Below are 20,723 nucleotides of genomic sequence, written 5' to 3' on the forward strand. Positions count from 1 at the left end.
TCCTCATGAGCTCAAAGAAACTCATTTCACAGTTCATATAAACATCTGTGATAATGCTCATTAAATGTGGTGAAAAACGATCCTTTTTTGATGTGACAGATAACTGGTGATGAGAAGTGGATTCTTTCCAACAATGTGGTATACAGATAGTCTTGTTCTTGATATTATGATTTACCTCAAATGACATTGAAGGCAGACATTCATCAGCAGGGGTAGATAGCATACTGGTTATGCAAAGCAACTCTCAGGCCTGAGGCTGGCTCTAAAGTCTCAGGTTCAATAATCCCCCACACCACCATAAGCCAGAGCTGAACAGTGTTCTGGTTGGAAAAAAAAAAAAAAAGGCAGAGATTCATCAGAGGAAGGTTATGCTTTCAATGTAGTGGGATTTTTAAGCTGTCGTATTTTTTGAGCTCCTAATAAGAATTTGTTTTCCTAAGAAACCAAATAATCAATTCAAACGTATACTGTCGGCAGTAGGACAGCTTGAACGAATCCATCATCCAGAAATGTCCAGAGTTCATTAATCACAGAGGAGTTGTGTTCCATCATGACATCATGAGACCACACACAAGTCTGATCAACCGTCAAAAATTACTGGAGCTTGGATGGAATGTGTTGCCACACCCACCGCACTCACCTGACCTTGGACTGTCAGACTTCCACTTGTTTTCTTCAAAATTCCTTGTGTGACATAACATTCAATTCAGATGAGGCTGTAGTTCAGCAACTTGTTCAGTTTCTCACTGATAAAGACATAATTTCTCTGAAGGAATTTATATGAAGCTCACTGAAAGATGGCAAAAGAATATCGAAAAAAACTGACATGTCATTGATCTTTGTTCTTTATATAAATGACCTTTGAAAAGCAGAAAAATTCATGACTTTTCTGACAACCTAATAGTGTATTTCTAATTCCAAATACTTCCCTCAATATTTGAATATACTTTGCCCTGCTAGTCTCTTCTGAGTTGCTTTTCTAATCTTTTTTTTAAATCTATGCCTAATTAATATTTGCATTTCTTAAGGTGGGCATTAATCTTCATTTTTTTAAAAAAATTTTTAATTTATTTTCCCTTTTGTTGCCATTGTTGTTTTATTGTTGTTGTAGTTATTATTATTGCTGTTATTAATGCCATCGTTTTTGGATAGGACAGAGAGAAATGGAGAGAGGAGGGGAAGACAGGGGGAGAGAAAGACAGACTACCTGCAGACCTGCGTCACCACCTGTGAAGCAACTTCTCTGCAGGTGGGGAGCAAGGGCTTGAACCGGGATCCTTACGCCAGTTTTTGCACTTCGCACCACGTGCACTTAACATGCTGCACTACTACCTGACCCCATTAATCTTCATTTTTAAGGGTTGAGTATAAGAATCTTGTGTGTAAGGGAAAGGCTTTAAGTAATCAGAAGCTTACATTCACTTCATCACCCTTATTTTAGAACAGTACTGTTGTCCTCATCTGTGTCTAGTATCTCATAGCCCAAAGAAACTTTTTACCTTCTAGAAAATAAGACTATCTGATAGTGTGACAGAAAGTGTAGAGCTGAGCAGGGAATCTAGGAATGCAGCCTGCTTCATAAGCAACTTTCCCTACTTTCACAGCCACCTCCTCCCTACCCCTATTACTTTTTTTTCCCAGAGAAACCTGGTGCTGTTAATTCCTCAGCCTTTTGAAGACTCTCCAGAGTAAGTTTTATTGGCTCTTGGATTTCCCTACTGACAGCTTCAGATTTGGCTTTCCCAGATTTTTCAAGTCAGCTGCCACTTATGCATCTGCTTTTTTTTGGCTTCCAAACTCAAAGTTAATTTTATTGCTGCTGACTTCTCTCTTCCTGTTCTGCCTTCAGTATCTTCATTGTAGCTTTAATTATGTTTCCAGCATTGATGAAAAATGTGTATTTCAAACCTTCCTTCTGCCCATGTATTTCCTACAACCAAACTCTTAGAATGGGCATTAAGATAAAAAGTCTGAAGAGATACCTGGGATATAGGTAGACAGTTTGGCTAATTAAGGTCATTTACATAAGCATTACATCATCACTGACTTGACTTGTTATTAGCACATTAACTGTCATATTTAGTTTTCATCTTATGAGAAATACTGTAATTATATATGAAATATATGTGAGGGAAATTAAGACTTAAAAGATAGAAGGAGTATGTGTAACCTTTGTGGACAAGATACCTGATTCCAAAGCTTCACTATTTTTAACTATTGGGCTTGGGTTACACTGCATTTTTTTATAGTCAACATCATTATAAAAATAATAATTTTATTTTTGTGAGGTTTAGTTATGCATTTATGAAAGTGTGAGAAGGAGCCAGAGTGTCATGTGATGTTAGGGATTGAACTCTGAACCTCATATTTGAAAATCTAGTGCTTTATCCACTGTGCCACCTTCCAGACTACAGGTGACATCATTTAAGCTAGAATTAATGTTGATGTTCATATAAGAAATTAGAAGCCTAACACACATGGCTAATAGAAAGCAAGTCCTTCTCACTTCTTGTTTTAGGAAACTACCACCCAAAAAGAAGCTCTTGTTATCAAAGTTGAATACCAAAAGCCAGGATCTCAGGGATAGAAGCTTCAGGAATAGTTAGGCCCTACAGTGTTGATGGCATTTTCACAAGGTGATCACCACCAGCCTGGCTGCATATATTTCACCGCTTTTGAAATACACGCTGCAATGTTCCATTGGACTGTGGTTCTGGTCTTTTGTTGTGTTGTCTTACTTAATGACATAACAGGGTGAAAGATGTAATGAATCACCTCTTTCCCTTCCTCTTGGTTAAAGCTGAAAGAATTGAAGAATCTGCAGCAGCAGTACTTACAGATTAACAAAGAAGTCACTGAGTTACGTCCACTGAAGGCTCAACTTCAGGAGTCTCAAGATAAGACAAAGACATTTCAGATTATGCAAGAAGAGCTCAGACAGGAACATCTCTCCTGGCAGCATGAACTACATCAGCTCAGGTATGATCATCTCTGTTTCTTGACCAGTCTCATTTTCTTGCTCTTTGACTTTTTATTATGACATAATTATGTATTTACAGGAAGTTACAAAAACAGTAGAGAGATCCTGTGTATCCTTCACCTAGTTGTCTCTAATGGCAACATCTTTTATAATGGTAAAAACAATATCAAAATCAGGAAGTTGGCTTTAGTATGATTCAAAACTTTTATATCTTACTAATTATAGATATGTAAATATATATAAAAACATAAAGTTTTTATATGTATAGATTATGTAACCATCACTACAGCCAAGATAGATAGCTGCTCCAAAACCATAAATATGTTCCTTGAGCTAATTTGTTGATAGTCATGCTCTTCTTTCTCCTATCCTGCACCCCTAGCTACTGGCAACCACTAATCTGTTCTACATTTCTATAATGTTTAGAGAATATTTTGAAGTAGACTCATACCATATGTAACCTTTTGAAACTCTTTTTAAGCATCATGATCCTCTGAGACCATCATTGTAGCATGTGGCAGTAGTTCATTCTTTTATTAACTAATAGTATTCCATAGTATGAATGTGCTGCTTTAACCATTACCCATTGAAGGACATGACTATAGTTTGAAATGTCTAAATACTATTAATTAAGCTGACATGAACATTCTGTATTATTTTTATCTGGACAACATTTTCCTTTGAGATATTTGTACAGGAGTACAAATGTTTGGCTGTATACTAAGAATATTTTTAATTTTTTTGGAGAAGGGCTGCTGCTGATTCAACATAGGACTATACATGCAAAGCATGTAGTCTGTGCTACTGAGATACATTCCCAGTCTCCAACTGTATGTGTAATTTTTTTAAAATTTGGTACCGTTGTTGGCACATGGGTACAATTTCTCATCTTGCTATGATAGGTGTCTACAAGTATGTTTAATTTTTTTTAATTTCTTTATTGGGGGATTAATGGAGTATGTTTAATTTTTTTAGGAACCTGGAAAACTATATTCTAGAATAACTGTATCATTTTATATTCTTACCAGGATGATGTGATTAATTTATTTTAAATATCAAATGCTACATCCTCATCAGCATTTGATATAAGTATATTTTAATTTTAGTAGACATTTAATACTATCCCATTTTGTTTAATTGGCTAAGAAAATACTGAACATTTTTTTTATGTGCTTACATGACGTCCATGTATCTTTTTTGATAAATGGCTCAAAAACCTTGACCGTTTTTTAACTGCAAGTTAGTTTTGTGCTATTGAGTTTTGAAAATTGTCATTCATTTTTTTTTTTTTCTTACCAGAGCACTGCTCTGGGTTACATTAGTGCTGGAGACTGAACTTGGGACCTTTAGTGCCTTGGGCCTGAAAGTCTTTTTTGCATAGCCTTTATGCTATCTGCCCAGCCCCTGAAAATTATCTACATATTATATAGATACAAAGGTGTTTTTTTTTTTTGGGGGGGGGAAGATAATATTTTCTCCTATTACATATCTTTTTATCTTTCTCAATAAGGTTTGTTTTTTTACCAGAGTACTACTCAGCTCTGGCTTATGGTGGTATGGGGGATTAAACCTGGGACTTCGGAGCTTCAGGCATGAGAGTTCCTTTGCATAACCATTATGCTATGTACCCATGGCCCAAGAAGGTCTTTTTAATTTTGAAGTACAATTTATTATTTTTGTCCTTTTAATTATGTCTATTCTATATTCATACTCCCTGATTCTTATGTCCATTACCTCTATTCTGCAATTGTATTGACTTTTTATTTTGGATTATTTTTTTCTATTCTAAAATCTATATTCCTTTTTTTTCTTCTGTAGTATTTTCTATTTATTCAGTAAGACTTTCTGTATGTAAGCTTGTTGATCGTGTGTTAGGAACTGCTTTTTGAAGCATTTCTGTGATAACTACTTTGAAATACTTTGTTTCTTAAGTGTTTGTTTTAGTGAAATACAGAGAGAAAGATATAGTGAAAGAGAGACCAAAGCACTATTTAGCTCTGGCTTATTGGTGATTCTGGAGCTTGAACCCACAACTGCAGAGCTTCAGTCATGAAAGTCTTTTGCATAACCACTATGCTATCTCCCCAACTCTAAGATTTTTCCTGTTATAACTCTAACATCATTGTCATTTTGGTGTTGTAGTCTGTTGGTTTTATTTTCTCCATCACGTTGTGATTTCCCTAGCTCTTCATAGAGTGATTGGCTTTCATTTGTATCCTTTACTTCTGGAGATTATAAGGCACTCAAATACATTTCAGTTTTCTGCTCTGGTAAACTTTCACTGGCACCATGTCAACAGGGGGAGAGGGCCACTATGACTTTACTAGTAGATAGATAGAGGTGACATCCAATGCGCTCCCAACTCAGCCCCCATTGACCTCTAAGGGGAAGGGATGTCTTGAAACTGCTTGGAAGTTCATACTGCCTAAAACTGCCTAAAAGTTTAGACTCCTCTACTCAGACTTCACTAACACAACAATTAGTGGAGTTGTACTTCATTCCCTTCAATTAATAAGAATATAACTCAAAGTTCTGCACCTGTCCTCTATTGATACTACTGGGTGACTGGAAAGAAGTACCTCATTGTCAGTAGGCAGCAATGAGTCCAGTCTCCCCTCTCAGACTTCACTGACACTGCAGGAGGATGGTTGAGGAGAAGACCCCGTGTTAGTACTGGGTAGTGCCCAAAGTTTAAAACTTCCTCTTTCCTTCTTCTGATCCTACCTTTGCAGGGACAGGGAGGAATGCTTTGTTACTTTGAATGGGTGAAGGTCCATGCCCAGATCCACAAATGGACTCCAGTGGCATCACAGTAGGGATGAAGGTGATCTGAGAGAGGCAAATCTTTATCACTGGGTGGTGGTAACAGGTAATAGCCTCTTCTGACAACACCTTATAGGAAGATTGAGTTACCTATTTATCTCCAGGCAAGGATATAAGTCTAGCTTAATCCTTAGAATTTTGGTAATAGGTATAGGAGGTACTATGGTTTTGTCCCATAGTATTCACTTGGAGTAGACTGTTTTCATTATTTCTGTTTTTGTAGGCTATCCCTTCTTGGTCCTTCGGCAAAAAAGAGGATTTTTTTTTTCTTAGCACTTCATAGTGTTTCCAGGTTGTGGAGTCTTCCAGTATCCAATTTGGGATATATAGATTTACAAAAAGAAAAACCAGTGAATTCACTGCCGTGTCATTCCTCAAATTTTAGGATTCCTGATAGGTCCACCTTCTTATGTCCATCTTTCTAAGTCTTCTTATGTTTGTTTTTATATATGAGTCACTGGGATTTAATATGTACTAAGTAAAAGGAATAAGAAAGTATGCATCTACTCATCTCATCTGAATTCAGCAATCCAAGTCCTTTCCTTTTAAAGAAATTAGTGAATAACAGTACTGTAAGGCATTTTCACAGCAGGGGAGATTAAAATAAACTGTAATTTTGAGTGTTTTTTTTTTAATTTGGTTTTACTAACATATTTGATCCAAAGAGGAAAGGTAAATGATTGGTGGTATGTAGAACAAGGTCTTGTGTGGTCTGGGAGGTGGTGCAGTGGATAAAGCATTGGATTCTCAAGCATGAGGTCCCAAGTTCAATCTCTGGCAGCACAGAGTGATGTCTGATTCTTTCTCTCCTCCTATCTTTCTCATTAATAACTAAATAAAAATTTTTTTAAAATTAAAGTAGGTCTTGCTGTTATATCATCATAATTGGAACTTTGTGACTTTGACATAAGATAATGTGTACCACTTCAATAAAATTATTGGATTTTATTTCATGAAGCCTCCAGAGTTTATTGTTAAAAGGAGAATCTTCATTTTGAAAAGTTGCAGATCAGGAAGCACCTGCTTTGTCTCACCAGGTAGCAGAAGATAGCCACAAATGCTAGAACCAAATGCTACAAGTATGTTTACTTTATCTTGTTGGATAAAGATCCTGAAATCCAAACCATTTCCTTTTAAATAAACAGACAAATAACAGTGCTATATGGTATATTTGGAGCAGGAAAAACATAGTATTGCCAATTGAGATCCTTTATTTGGTTTTATCTACAATGTAAACTTCCCTCTGTGGTCATTTTTTTTTAAAAGAAGGTTATTTATGAGAAAGGTGAGAGAGAGCGAGCGAGCGAGAAGGAGAGAGAGAAATATGATAATGACAACTATGAGTATCCTTCTGATACATGTGCTGTCAGGGATCCAACTTGGGACCTTTTAAGATCCATGTCTTATTTACTGCAATTTTAAACTACAGCTTTACAACCCAGAATGCCACTTGGAATTGTTTTTGTCTCAAGTATATTTTTGCCTGTGATTATTACATGCTTTTCTAGGATGGAGAAAGGTTCCTGGGAAATTCACGAGAGGAGAATGAAGGAGCAGTACCTCATGGCTATCACAGACAAAGATCAGCAACTCAGTCATTTACGGAATCTTATAAGGGAATTGAGTTCTGCGTCCTCCCAGAGTGATACCCTCAACAAAGTGCAATACCAAAGGCAGGTGAGTAATTTCAATTCTGACTGCTGTTCCTGCTGCTCAGAAGTAACCAATACCCAGAACACATCAACTTCTTGCAAGCTATCTGACATTATTAGGGAAGCCATATTTATTATGCCTTCCTATCAGTTGACAAAGGTTTCTGGAGGGAAGGAATAAAGGATGAAGAGAAGTTCATCAGTATTTATATCCTGACAGGCATCCCCAGAGACATCAGCATCCCAGGATAGGTCACAAAACCTAGTTTATGAGACAGATCTTCTTAGGACCCAGCTCAATAATACCTTAAAGGAAGTTCACCAAAAGGAACTAAGAATCCAGCAACTGAACAGCAAGGTAAGAATTTCCTGCTAGACTACTTTTCAATTTCTTATTCCCACTACTGGAAGCAAGAAGGTAAATAGAATTAATTAAACCTAGATTTTATCTACAGTATGTCTTAGGATACAGAAGTTTTACTTTTCTCAGATCCCAGAATATTCACCCCAGATTTCTTGATATTAAGCCATTTCCTTTTCCTCACCCTTGGAGATTTGTTGGAAATGATTTGGAGAATGCATTCTATATCTAAAGTTCTGTAACTTAAGGTTCCAGATCGATTTTTCCCAAGCCCCAGCCCTGCCACTCCAGAAACTCTAAGAAAGTATTCTTATTTTATAGGACTTTCTTTCTTTCTTTCTTTCTTTCTTTCTTTCTTTCTTTCTTTCTTTCTTTCTTTCTTTCAATTTTTTTATATTTATTTATTTTCCCTTTTGTTGCCCTTTTTTTTTGTAGTTATTGTTGTTGTTATTGATGTTGTTTTTGGATAGGACAGAAATGGAGAGAGGAGGGGAAGACAGAGGGGAGAGAGAAAGATAGACACCTACAGACCTGCTTCACTGCCTGTGAAGCGATTCCCCTGCAGGTGAGGAGCCGGAGGCTCAAACCGGGTTCCTTCCGCCAGTCCTTGCGCTTTGCACCACGAGCGCTTCGCCGGCTGCACTACCGCCCAACTCCCATAGGACTTATTTCTATATGGAAAATCCACTTTTCCTCTGTTTGTTAGAGCAAAGGCAGAGAGCAATATTAAGGGAAACTATTATTGGGTGCCATGTCATATGTTTGTCTTCATTCCTTATCTATTCTCTGGCTTCTCTTGCTTTTTTACCACCTCCCCTCCTCTGCCTTGCTGGGATCTTTCTTTTGCTGCTACTCTGTGACTATTCAGATTTCTCTCTAGTGACATTTTCTTCACTTCTGCCTTCTTCCCTGGAATACAGGTCAGGGAGATTGCTAGAGCTAGGAGGGACTTAGGAAGCAATTTAGATTCTCTAGTTCAAAGGGTGATTTTGAGGAAAAACTGTGAGATGTCTAAATATCATATGCAAAAAAATGGTATTTGTGCATGCACTTGTGTGTATATAAACTCTTTAGTACAAGGACTTAACAGTTTACCAAGGATCTGTGAGCCAGAAATGGTGACATAGACTGTTTCATAGATGAGGAAACTTAAGGTCGAAGTCCTAAGTAATTTGCCTAAAATATTTTTGAGGAGGCCGGTCTGAGATAAATGTAATAATGTATATGAAAAATCACAGTGCTTGACTTATACAGAGGATAGAATATTTCCAAAATGCTTAATTCAACTAATCTAAACTATCAGAAACTAATGGCACTATTAATGTTGCTACATAAATTTGCATTTTTCAATGAATATTGATTCAGATAAGAAAATTGCAAAACTTTTTTTGGGGGGAAGGTAGATTATCAGAAAAATTTCTGGGGGATTACATAGCAGCTTTATCCTAGTTCTCCTTCCAAGTAGTCAGCTATTTCAAGAACTGCCCACTAATATAGTTCACCTGGGAGGCCATCTGCTTTGCTATATAAGGAACCCAAGATTAAGTCCTACCCCTTCTGTGCTAGGGGAAGTTTTGATGTTGTAGTTTTCTACCTCTCTCCTGCCTCTTGTTTCTATCTGTCTGAAAAAGTCATCCCAGAGCAGTGAAGCCCCAGTGATGAAAAAACAAACAATAAATTAAAAAAAAAAAAATCCCTCTACTGTAAGAAAGGCATCTCTAATGTCTTTCATTCACTCAAGTGAATATTATTCCTTCCCTTCTATAAGCCTGTCCATATTCTAGATGGAGAGTACATAGGGATTTCTAGTAATCTTAGAGTTTCATTCTAATTGGGACCCATTTAGTAAATGCTCAGTATGAAACTGGTCAAACCAGGATCAGGCAGTGGTGCACTGGGTTAAGCACACATAGTACAAAGTGCAAGGACCCACTCAAGAATCCCAGTTTGAGTCCCCAGCTCCCTGCAGGGGATTCGCTTCACAAGCAGTGAACCAGCTCTGCAGGTGTCTGTCTTTCTCTCCCTCTGTATCATCCCCTCCCTTCTCAATTATTCTCTGTCCTATCCAATAAAATGGAAAGAAAAAAAAAAAAAAGGCTGCCAGAAGCAGTGAGTTAATTAAAGTTAATTAATTTTGGTCAGACCAAAACAAAAGTAAAATAAGATAAATTAATCTCAAGAACTGGGAGACACTTCACCTGGTAGAGTGCACCCCTTAGCAAGGATGAGGCCCTTGGTTTGATGCTGTAACTTCAGAGTTGAGTAGTTATAACAGTATAGGCAATACCATATGGTAGCACTGAAGCACTTAGGGAAGATGTACCGAGAGAGGGGTGGTGTTGAGTTTCACACTTTTCCCCTCTTTTCCTCTCTGTATCTGAAATAAAAAGAAAGGAAAAGGCCATCCTGGGAGTGGTGAAAATGAATTGAGCTGCTTTGTCAGGTAGCAAGTGCCCCTGACACCAGATATGTCAAGGAACGATTGAATGCTACATATTATTCTTGTAATAGAGGATTCCTGCTACTCTCCAACATGACTGGTTAAAGTGGTTCTCCCTGTGAGGGTCAGTGCTCTCAAAAGAGTTTCTTATATGTGTATAGGCATATTAGGGTTTATTCTGCTTCTTCTATCATATATCGTAATCTCTTATTCTATTTGCTTTACAACTTGTAACTATACAGCATTGAAGAATCTTCCCAGATACTGTATGTATACTTTTTAGGTGACACTCTTTAGGTCTTGGACATGTAATTATTTGTTAGTAACTTCACCTTGATTTTCTTAACAGATGTACCTGGGAGAATCTGTTCTATGAGGTTACAGATTTCTTCCCCCCACCTTTTTTTTTTTTCTTCCAGTAAATATACTAGCCACTATGAATACTTCTGCTATCCCCTAAAATTGTTTTCCTCTTTTTTCAATAAAGATATCCTGAGGTTTCTCACTTTGAAAGAATTTTCAGTGGTGGTGGTGCTATTATTAAAATAAAGGATTTCTTTTAAAAAAAATATTTTATTTATTATTGGATACAGACAGAGAAATTGAATGAGGAGGGGGTATTAGAAAGGGAGAGACAGAGAAACACCTGCAGCACTGCTTCACCACTTGTAAAGCTTTCCCCCTCCAGGTGGGGACCAGGGGTTTGAATCCAGGTCCTTGCACACTGTAGTGTGTGCACTTAACCAGGTATGCCACGATCTGGCCCCAAGAATTCTCATTTAAAAATATATATATAGGGAGTCGGGCAGTAGCACAGAGGGTTAATTAAGCACACGTAGTGCGAAGCTCAAAGACAGGTGTAATGATCTCGGTTTTCGAGCCCCTGGCTCCCCACCTGCAGGGGAGTCGCTTCACAGGCAGTGAAGCAGGTCTGCAGGTGTCTATCTTTCTCTCCCCCTCTCTGTCTTGCCCTCCTTTCTCCATTTCTCTCTGTCCTATCCAAGGACAGCAAGAACAACAACAGTAATAACCGCAACAATGATAAAACAACAAGGGCGACAAAAGTTGAAAAAATGGTCTCCAGGAGCAGTGGATTTGTGGTACAGGCACCGAGTCCCAGCAATAACCCTGGAAGCAAAATTGTGTGTGTGTGTGTGTGTGTGTGTGTGTGTGTGTGTGTGTGTGTGTGTGTGTGTGTATTAGACCTGTAACTCACTAGACTGCTCTTACTAAAACAGACCTATGCTTATCCCCTTCTCTATTTCAGTTTTCTCAGCTACTAGAGGAGAAAAATACCCTTTCAATTCAACTTTGTGATACCAGCCAAAGCCTTCGTGAGAACCAGCAGCATTACAGTGACCTCTTTAATCATTGTGCAGTCTTGGAGAAGCAAGTTCAAGAGTTGCAGGCGGTAAGTAAGAAGGTGAGAGATTAGAAAGTGTTAAGAAAAATGAGTGTGTAGCCAAGAGATAGCTCACCTCATAGTACCCATATGTTACTATGTACAAAGCCCCAAGTTTGAGCAACCCTTCCCCCTGCGCCTGATGAGAGTACTATAGGACATAGGAAAGCCCCATGGATAATGGAATGGTGCCATAATTTTTAAAAGAATGAATAACTTAACCCAGAAGCTATGAAATCATGCATGTGAGGCACAAAAAAAGAACAGTGCAAATGATAAAAAATGTATATATCTACAATGGAATACTGCTCAGCTTTAAGAAATGATGAAATCTTCTTGTTTGTTTTATCATGGATGGAACTCTAGGGAATCATGCTAAGTGAGATAATGCAGAAGAAGAGAAATAGTAGATGATCCCACTCATAGGTGGAACTTAAGAAGCCAAAGAAGGAAAAATACAGAGTGAAACTTTGATTACCTTTAGGAAAAAATTACTAAAGTCAGGAGCTTCTTGGAACATAACTAAGATAGATTTCCTAGCTTCTTCCCACACTAAGACCCCTAATTTCATCTACTGTATTCCTGCCTTTGGGTTCCTATTAATTAGACAATTTGCCCTGCTTTATATCTAACTGCCTTTCAACCTCCAAATTGCAGATGCTACTATGATTCCATCCTGACTTCCTTGGGCAGACAACCTCACCAATGTGTCCCGAAAATGAATTGCAGCAAATACAAGGACAGTAAAGAGGAGAGGCTAGAGGGGCCTGAGAGAGCCTTGGGAACTCAATAACCTATAGTAGGGGAAGATGTCAGATAGTGATGGGTGTAATGTTTTATTATGGGGCAGGGGGGTTGCTAAGAAACTGTACACATGTAATAACAACTATCTTGTAAATCAATTTTCTCCCAATGAAGAATTTTTTTAGTGGTTTACAATATAATTTTTTTCTTTTTTTTATTAGTGATTTAATAATGACTAACAAGAGTGTAAGGTAACAGGGGAACAATTGCATATAGTTCCTGCTACAGAATTCTATCCCTCCATTGGAAGCTCCTCTATTCTTTAAAAAAAAATTTTTTTTTAATATCTTTAGTTATATATTGGATAGAGACAGCCAGAAATCAAGAGAGAAGGAGGAGATAGGGAGAGAGACAGAGAGACACCTGCAGCACTGCTTTACCACTTGCAAAGCTTTCCCCCTGCAGGTGGGGACCAGGGGCTCGAACCTCAGTCCTTGTACATTGCAACATGTGTGTTCAATCAGGTGTGTCACCACCTGGTCATCATCTTCCCTATTCTTTATCCTTCTCTGGGAGTATGGACCAAAATTCTTTATGGGGTACAGAAGGCAGAAGATCTGGCTTCTGTAATTGCTTCTCCACTGGAGATGGATATTGGCAAGTGGATCCATAACCTTAGCCTGTTTCTATTTTTCTCTAGTGGGGTAGGGCTCTGGAGAGGTGAGACTTCAGGACACATTGGTGAGGTTGTCTGCCCAAGGAAGTCAGGATGGAATCATAGTAGCATCTGCAATTTGGAGGCTGAAAGGCAGTTAGATATAAAGCAGGGCAAATTGCTTAATTAACAGGAACCCAAAGGCAGGAATACAGTAGATGAAATTAGGAGTCTTAGTGTGGGAAGAAGCTAAAGGAAATCTAGCTTAAGTATGTTCCAAGGGGCTCCTGACTTTAGTAATTTTTTCCTAAGCCTTATAGTTAACATGCAGGTGGACTAAAAATATTGTCTGGGAATATGTTGTCAGAGTTTAGAATAGGGCTAGGAAGCTGGATGAGGTTAGAGAGATGCTCCCAAACAGGAGGAAATATCATTACCTGTTTACACCACCGATCTGAGCTAGGGCCCATATACTTACTTAGCACAGGGGTCTGTGTAACCCCTGAGTTCCTCAGTCAGTCTGAGCTTGTAGTCTATGGTCACAGTTAGGAACAAACACTCTAGGCTGCACTCATTTCAGGACCAGTCTTCCTTGAGTGGCAAGGCAGGATATCCCAGCTTTCTTTCAGAGACTGGGGCAGTCCCTACCGTCACTGCTTTGTGAAATTTGGGAAATAATTCTGATTGATGGGAAATTTCAGAATTCCAAAACTGATAGTTTTAAATTTTGCATCAAGAAATCTGTAGGAAGTTTTAGACCTGAGAAACAAAATAGGCAAAGATGTTGATGGCACTGGAGTGGACTGAACTGTTAAAGTTGGAGGAGAATGAGAACTAGTATGGAGATAACAAGAGGAGAAGAAACTTAGAAAGGTTTGTTGAACAAGGGGATGGTCAGAGTAATGTGGAAAGTCCATGACCTTTCACTGAAAGCAAACAAATTTCATTGGTAAGCCTTTAGATTTTTAAGAGGAGAAATTACTAAGTGAGATGATGGAAGTAAATCTGAACAAAAGTTTTATGTAGGGAGTTGGGTGGTAGTGCAGCGGGTTAAACACACGTGGCACAAAACACAAGGACCAGTGTAAGGATCCTGGTTCCAGCCCCCGACTCCCCACCTGCAGGGAAGTCACTTGACAGGCGGTGAAGCAGGCCTGCAGGTGTCTATCTTTCTTTCCCCTCTCTGTCTTCCCCTTCTCTCTCTGTTTCTCTCTGTCCTATCCAACAACAATGACATCAGTAACAACAACAGGAATAGCTATAACAATAAAACAACAAGGGCAACAAAAGGTAATAAATAAATAATTTTAAAAAGAAACTATTTTTAAAAAGTGTTTTATTTTTATATTTATTTATTTATTATTCCTTGTGTTGCCCTTGTTTTATTGTTGTTGTAGTTATTACTGTTGTTATTTATGTTGTTGTTGGATAGGACAGAGAGAAATGGAGAGAGGAGGGCAAGACAGAGAGGAGTAAAGAAATATAGACACCTGCAGACCTGCTTCATTGCCTGTGAAGCGACTCTCCTGCAGGTGGGGAGCCGGGGGCTCGAACTGGGATCCTAAGCCAGTCCTTGCTCTTTGCGCCATATGCGCTTAACCCGCTGCGCTACCACCCGACTCCCTTAAAAAAAGTTTTATGTAGGGGATTAATTTCCCAGAATAGAAGATCCTCACTCTAAATCTTCCAGAGACTTATTCATTCCCTCTGTTAATTGAATTTTCATTTTTTCCAAGTGTAGTTTGGCAAGTTCTTCCATTATTAATTTACTAAATTTACTTATGTTCCAGGGGCCATTGATTACAGATGTTGCTCCAGGAGCTCCACAGGAAAAGAATGGCACTCACAGGAAGGATGATCTTGACGAACAAAGAGAGGCACAGCTAAGGTAGGGCATGGGGGGAGAGCCAGAGCATTACTCTGGCACATGTAATATGAGGGGGTGAACTTGACTTCATGCTTGAAAATCTAATATTTTATTCACTGTGCCACCCCTTACTCCAGTCTGCTGGATTAAATATCTTATTATTTTGTCATCTGTACAAAAGTGATGTGAAGATAAACAGTACCAATTATAATAGCAAATTGTGTGTGAAAAGCTTGTAAAGGAAAACGACTACAAACAGCATACATTGGAATACCCCCACTTTTGAACCCTATGACATTCAAATGAAAACTACTATATATCAGTCCCTAAAGTCTTTAATCCTAACTTTATTTAATCTGGGTATGTTTTTAAAATACTCTTTGAAACAACCAAAATAAAGTAACCAAACTTTCCCTTAGACTTTGTGAGAACTATGGTGTTTATCAGAGGTTATCAGAAGCCTAGCACTTTGGTGGTGAGCACAGTGACTTACATATAACCATATATGGATGTGAAACCATCTAAAAATCTTATAGATTTGTGAGCCACTGGTAAATTACTAATAGATAGACACAGAGGTGTTTGCACAAGCATCTATAAATTTCCCTTTTTATAACCTGATAAAAATTTTGATTCCTTTGTGTCAGCAATTATGTTATGCATGCATTGATGATGTTTGTTTTTCTTTCATCCTGAAGCTTTTCAGAAGCCCAGAAGCAGCTCTACAACACTAAACAGGAGATGAATGAATTGAGAAAACTGCTAGAAGAAGAGCGAGACCAAAGAGCAACTGCTGAGAATGCCCTCTCTGTGGCTGAGGAGCAGATCAGACGGTAATGAGCTGAAAAGGATAGCATGTGTTCACTTCTCATCCTTTCATACTCATTCACATTTCAGGGAACAGACTTGCAAACCCTTCAGATCTTACTGTCATTTTGAAGTGGGTGCTGCAGTGAGTTTAGGTTCTTTACTGTCACCTAGGAGAACACTATACCTCTGGAATCTAGGAGGCCCATAGTTTCCAAAATAGTATTCTTAAAGATTAATAATAGTACCCACCATTTATTGACAGCTATTTCATGTAAGATGTAGTAAGCTATCTTAAATATCCCAGTAATAACTATCTGAGGTAGGTGTATGATTCTTTAAACAACCAGATAATTGGCAACCCCATCCTACATCTGATTTCTAAATCTAAAACTTTTTTTTTTTAAGATTGAAGCATTTGGCAAAGAAAATAGCCAAAAAAGAATATAGCTTTTGATTTGTTGAGTAGTATGAGTCTTACCTTGAATTTCACAGGCAGTGTTCAGCAAAGTAAATTTTCCTCAATGGAGAATCTGCCATGGCAAAAATAAGAGTTTGAGTGTAGTAACACAACTATTTCTTTTTTTTTTTTTTTTTTTTTAATTTTTTTATATTTATATATTTTCCCTTTTGTTGCCCTTGTTGTTTTTCATTGTTGTTCTAGTTATTATTGTTGTTATTGATGTCATCGTTGTTAGATAGGACAGAGAGAAATGGAGTGAGGAGGGGAAGACAGAGAGGGGGAGAGAAAGATAGACAACTTCAGACCTGCTTGACCACCTGTGGCGAGCCAGGGGCTCGAACCAGGATCCTTAGGCTAGTCCTTGTGCACTTAACCCACTGCACTACCGCCTGGCTCCCTACACAACTACTTCTTTTTTTTTTTTTTTTTTTTTAATTTTCCCTTTTGTTGCCCTTGTTGTTTTGTTGTTGTAGTTATTGTCGTTGTTAATGTCCTTGTTGTTGGATAGGACAGAGAGAAATGGAGAGAGGAGGGAAAGACAGAGAGGGGGAGAGAAAGACAGACACCTGCAGACCTGCTTGCTTCACCGCCTGTGAAGCAACTCCCCTGCAGGTGGGGAGCCGGGGGCTCAAACCGGGATCCTTACGTCGGTCCTTGTGCTTTGCGCCACGTGCACTTAACCCGCTGCGCTACCGCCCGACTCCCACAACTACTTCTTATGAGAGGTCTACTTCAAGTAATTTGGAAGTACAGAGCTACTTAGCTGCTAGATCCTTATTTCCAACTGACCAGTCAAGAAAATCATTTGCATGAGGCAGTAAACGGTGGCTACAAATATTTTGCTGCTGGTTGCTTTAATTGTAAGGAAACATTAAACCAACCTGAGGCATTGGACTCACCAGCATGAGGTCCCAAATTTGATCCCTAGCATTATATATGCCAGACTGATGCTCTGTTTTTGTTTTTTTTTTTTTCCTCTCTCCCTTACTATCTCAGTAAGAAATAAATCAAAAACAAACAAACACTACAAGCAGACACTTTTATTCTGGAGAGATGGGGTAAATACACCTATGTATATATTGTCTCTTCCCTTAATGGCATATAACACCTTCAAGTAAAGTTTAAATAGCAGAGGTGGCAGCCCCAGTAAGCAATGCTTACTGAGTATAGTCAGCATATATGCAGCTTCTTAATTTTTATCACCTATTTGAACCTTGGCAAAAAAAAATTTTTTTCTCCCTTCCTCACACTACAGCTTTTATTGTCTCACAAAACCATTGAGTGGGTAAACTTCTTCATTATATAGAGAAGTTTTAATAAACAAATTAGCAAAAAATGATGCACAAAGCATTAATGGCTGCCAGTACTATTTAATTTTGAAAACCCCACAAAAATCTTATGTAAAATGCAGGGGTAGATAGCATAATGGTCATGCAAACAGACTGTCATGCCTAAGGCCTCAAGGTCCCAGGTTCAATACCCTGCACCACCATAAGCCAGAGCTGAGCAGTGCTCTGGTTAAAAAATTAATTAATTAATTAATTAAAAATAAAATTAAATTAAATCTTCATTGGATGCCTTTGCCAATTAACCTTAAATAAAATTTTTAAAAAGTTGATTAGAGACTGAATCAAGTGTAGTACAGTGGAAAAAAGAAAAAGAAAAGAGAGCATGAAACCTAGAAGTAACCTGAGGTGTTTTTTTTTTTTTTTAACTTTATTATTTATTGGATAGGGACCGAGAGAAATTGAGAAAGGAGAGAGGAATAGGGAGAGAGACACTTGCAGCCCTGCTTCACCACTTGTGAAGCTTTCCTCCTCCAGGTGGGGACCTGAGGCTTGAACCTGCGACCTTGCACACTGTAATGTGTGTGCTTAACCAGGTGTGCCACTGCCTGGCCCCTGTAACCTGAGTTTTGAATTCTGGCTCAGCTTTACTTAGGTTATGTCATTGTGTATAGGTTATTTACCTCTTAAAGTCTTACTTTAAAGGTAACACCAATCTCAGTATTAAAGGATTAAATGTACATAAAACACCTAGTCCACATATATATGTGTGTGTATATGTATATATATGTATATGTTAGATATATATACACACATAGTCAACAATCAATTCCTGGTAATTATTCTCTCTTCCTGATGCTAGAAGAACCCTGTCAACCAGTACACTCTACATGGGATTAGGGACTGAGGTAAGTCCCTTCTGCTACATCACATGACAAGATGACCAGGAAAACTACTTGGTCAGCTTCTCATGCTAAGAACTAATGTTATGCCTCTTTGTTCTTAACCCAGGTTGGAGCATGGTGAATGGGACTCTGCTAGGACTCCTATCATTGGCTCCTGTGGCACTCAGGAGCAGGCACTGTTAATAGATCTTACAAGCAGCAGTTGTCGTCAGGTAAGAAAGGTAGAAGGGTGAAGAGAGGTTATCATCTGCTCAGGATCAGCTGACTGTGTTGAGGCAAGAGGTCATATCCCTATAAACAGAACTCTCTGACATTTTTTTTTTCCTTTCTTTCTTTCTTTCTTTTAGACCCGGAGTGGTGTTGGATGGAAGCGGGTTCTGCGTTCACTATGTCACTCTCGAACCCGAGTGCCACTGCTAGCAGCCATCTACTTTCTGATGGTCCATGTCCTGCTCATTCTGTGTTTCACAGGTCATCTATAAACAAAGTTCTCACCTTTTGGACCACTCCGCAGAACTTGGATTTCCCTCACCTCCACTCGTCTGTTTCAGTGGAACAGTCTTCCCATTTACAGATAGTTTCTCCCAACTGCCCACAGAAAGTGCCTACAATAGAGGGGTAGATGAGCACAGATTATAGCTACAGGGATCAACAAATCTGCTTTTCCTACTGCCCAGACCCTGAGCACTTTTAAATATCTGAAGAGGCTCCATAGTTGATTGCTGAGCCTTCCGTTGTATGGTGATAGATGCTGAGCGATTTCTTCTAGCCAGGAGTAAGCCTAGTAATCTCAAGTCCAGTATCATTTTTTTATGAAACTTTCTTTGCCTCATTTATTTTATATATTTTCCTTTCTTGCCACAGAGGGAAGATAGTCCTGCCTTTAAAATAAGTTCTAGGAAACATAAAATATCTAATTAGGTCTCTTGCAAAACAGATCGAGCGCTGAAGAATTCCTCGGGACTCTTTCCCTGGATGTGCAGACATCATCACAGTGAGATTTGTGCCTGGTCTATAAAATAGGAGGATCCCATTGCTTGTGCCCTTGATTAAGTGTGCACTAAAGTATTAACTGTCCATGGAAAGAACTGGATGTGTACAGGGGGATTCAGAGTCTAGTCATTTCTGTGATCTCTAAATATGCCTTGATTGTGGTTCCTAAGGCAGCAAACTGGGAACCTCTTTTAAGTGCCAGGGAATTCTGATTCCTAGCCTCTTGAAAGTGTTAGCTGTTGGTGACGGTTATTCAATTTTCTCAGTCCCATAGACATTGACTTCTATGGTGACAGATATAAGGAAAATGGAGGGAGAATACAGAGAAGACAAAAATGTTTAAATCTAGGCCAGAGAACAAAATTCAGAATTGATTTCCATTTGTGCCTATTCCTCCTTTTCCTCTTCTTTTTCTTTTGTGCCCATGATATTTTCCCTATGTACTCTCATCATTCAAAGAAAACAGAAAACTGGTGAACTGACTAATCATCCTTTGTTCTATCACAACCACATCTTGGCCATAGCAATCTAGGAACTTTCCTGAACTGTAAAATAAAAGTATTTTCAGAGTGAAAAATTGTGGCGTGTGTATGTTTGAATGTGCACACACATTGATACCATGTTTGCATTACTAGGGACAAAGAAGGTCAATGAGGGCATAGTAATAGGCTAAACGGGATTGGAAGTGGGGGTGGGGTAGGCAGAAAGTTCTACAGCAGGGGTGGGGACTATATGACACTCAGGCCATGTAAGGCACTTGAAATCATTTAGTTTGACACTATCAAGGTAGCAGGTGGGACTCAAAATTCAATAAATAGTGTAGCTTTTTTCATAACATTAAGTGCTAATTTTCAAATTGATAATTTTGTATGACCCTCAAAAAATAATGTAAATATCCAAATGGTCCTTGGCATAAAAAAAGGTTTCCTATTCTATATAGACTTATTTCATTAGCCAACATCAGTAATGGTTATGTAGGATTTTCTGACCCCAGCCAAAAGACCTCTGGGTGAAGTGAGAAATTTTTCATCATAGGGGCTAGGTGGTGGTCCACCTGGTAGAGTGCACATATTACTATGTGCAAAGATCCAGGTTCAAGACCTCAGTCTCCACCTATAGGGAGGAAGCTTCACAAATGGTGGAACAGTGCTGCAAGTGTCTCTCCCTTTCTATTTCATATTAAAAGGGGAAGAAAAAGTCACCCTGACACTGAACCATGAGGTTCCTTGCAGATTTATGCCTAAACCTGAAAATAAATTTTCTAGTGCATATTGAGAACATTAGACTCCCTAGGTACCCCTCTGTGCAGGAGTGTGGGAACAGAGGTATACCACTCTGGAGAATT

General features: G+C 38.6%; 1 protein-coding gene across 1 annotated transcript in view; it reads left to right on the forward strand.

Moving 5' to 3' along the window:
• The window catches only part of GOLGB1 (golgin B1), an 83,700-nt gene extending 63,762 nt beyond the window's left edge, over positions 1-19,938 (forward strand). The window contains exons 15-22 of the mRNA XM_060198300.1: positions 2,801-2,979; positions 7,312-7,480; positions 7,676-7,813; positions 11,524-11,667; positions 14,848-14,945; positions 15,623-15,757; positions 18,492-18,597; positions 18,733-19,938. Coding sequence (XP_060054283.1) covers positions 2,801-2,979; positions 7,312-7,480; positions 7,676-7,813; positions 11,524-11,667; positions 14,848-14,945; positions 15,623-15,757; positions 18,492-18,597; positions 18,733-18,867 — 1,104 coding nt within the window. The 3' untranslated portion in view covers positions 18,868-19,938. The remainder of the gene's footprint in view (positions 1-2,800; positions 2,980-7,311; positions 7,481-7,675; positions 7,814-11,523; positions 11,668-14,847; positions 14,946-15,622; positions 15,758-18,491; positions 18,598-18,732) is intronic.
• Positions 19,939-20,723: the final 785 nt, after the last annotated feature.

Source organism: Erinaceus europaeus, chromosome 9 (assembly GCF_950295315.1).
Source record: "Erinaceus europaeus chromosome 9, mEriEur2.1, whole genome shotgun sequence".
NCBI lineage: Eukaryota > Metazoa > Chordata > Mammalia > Eulipotyphla > Erinaceidae > Erinaceus > Erinaceus europaeus.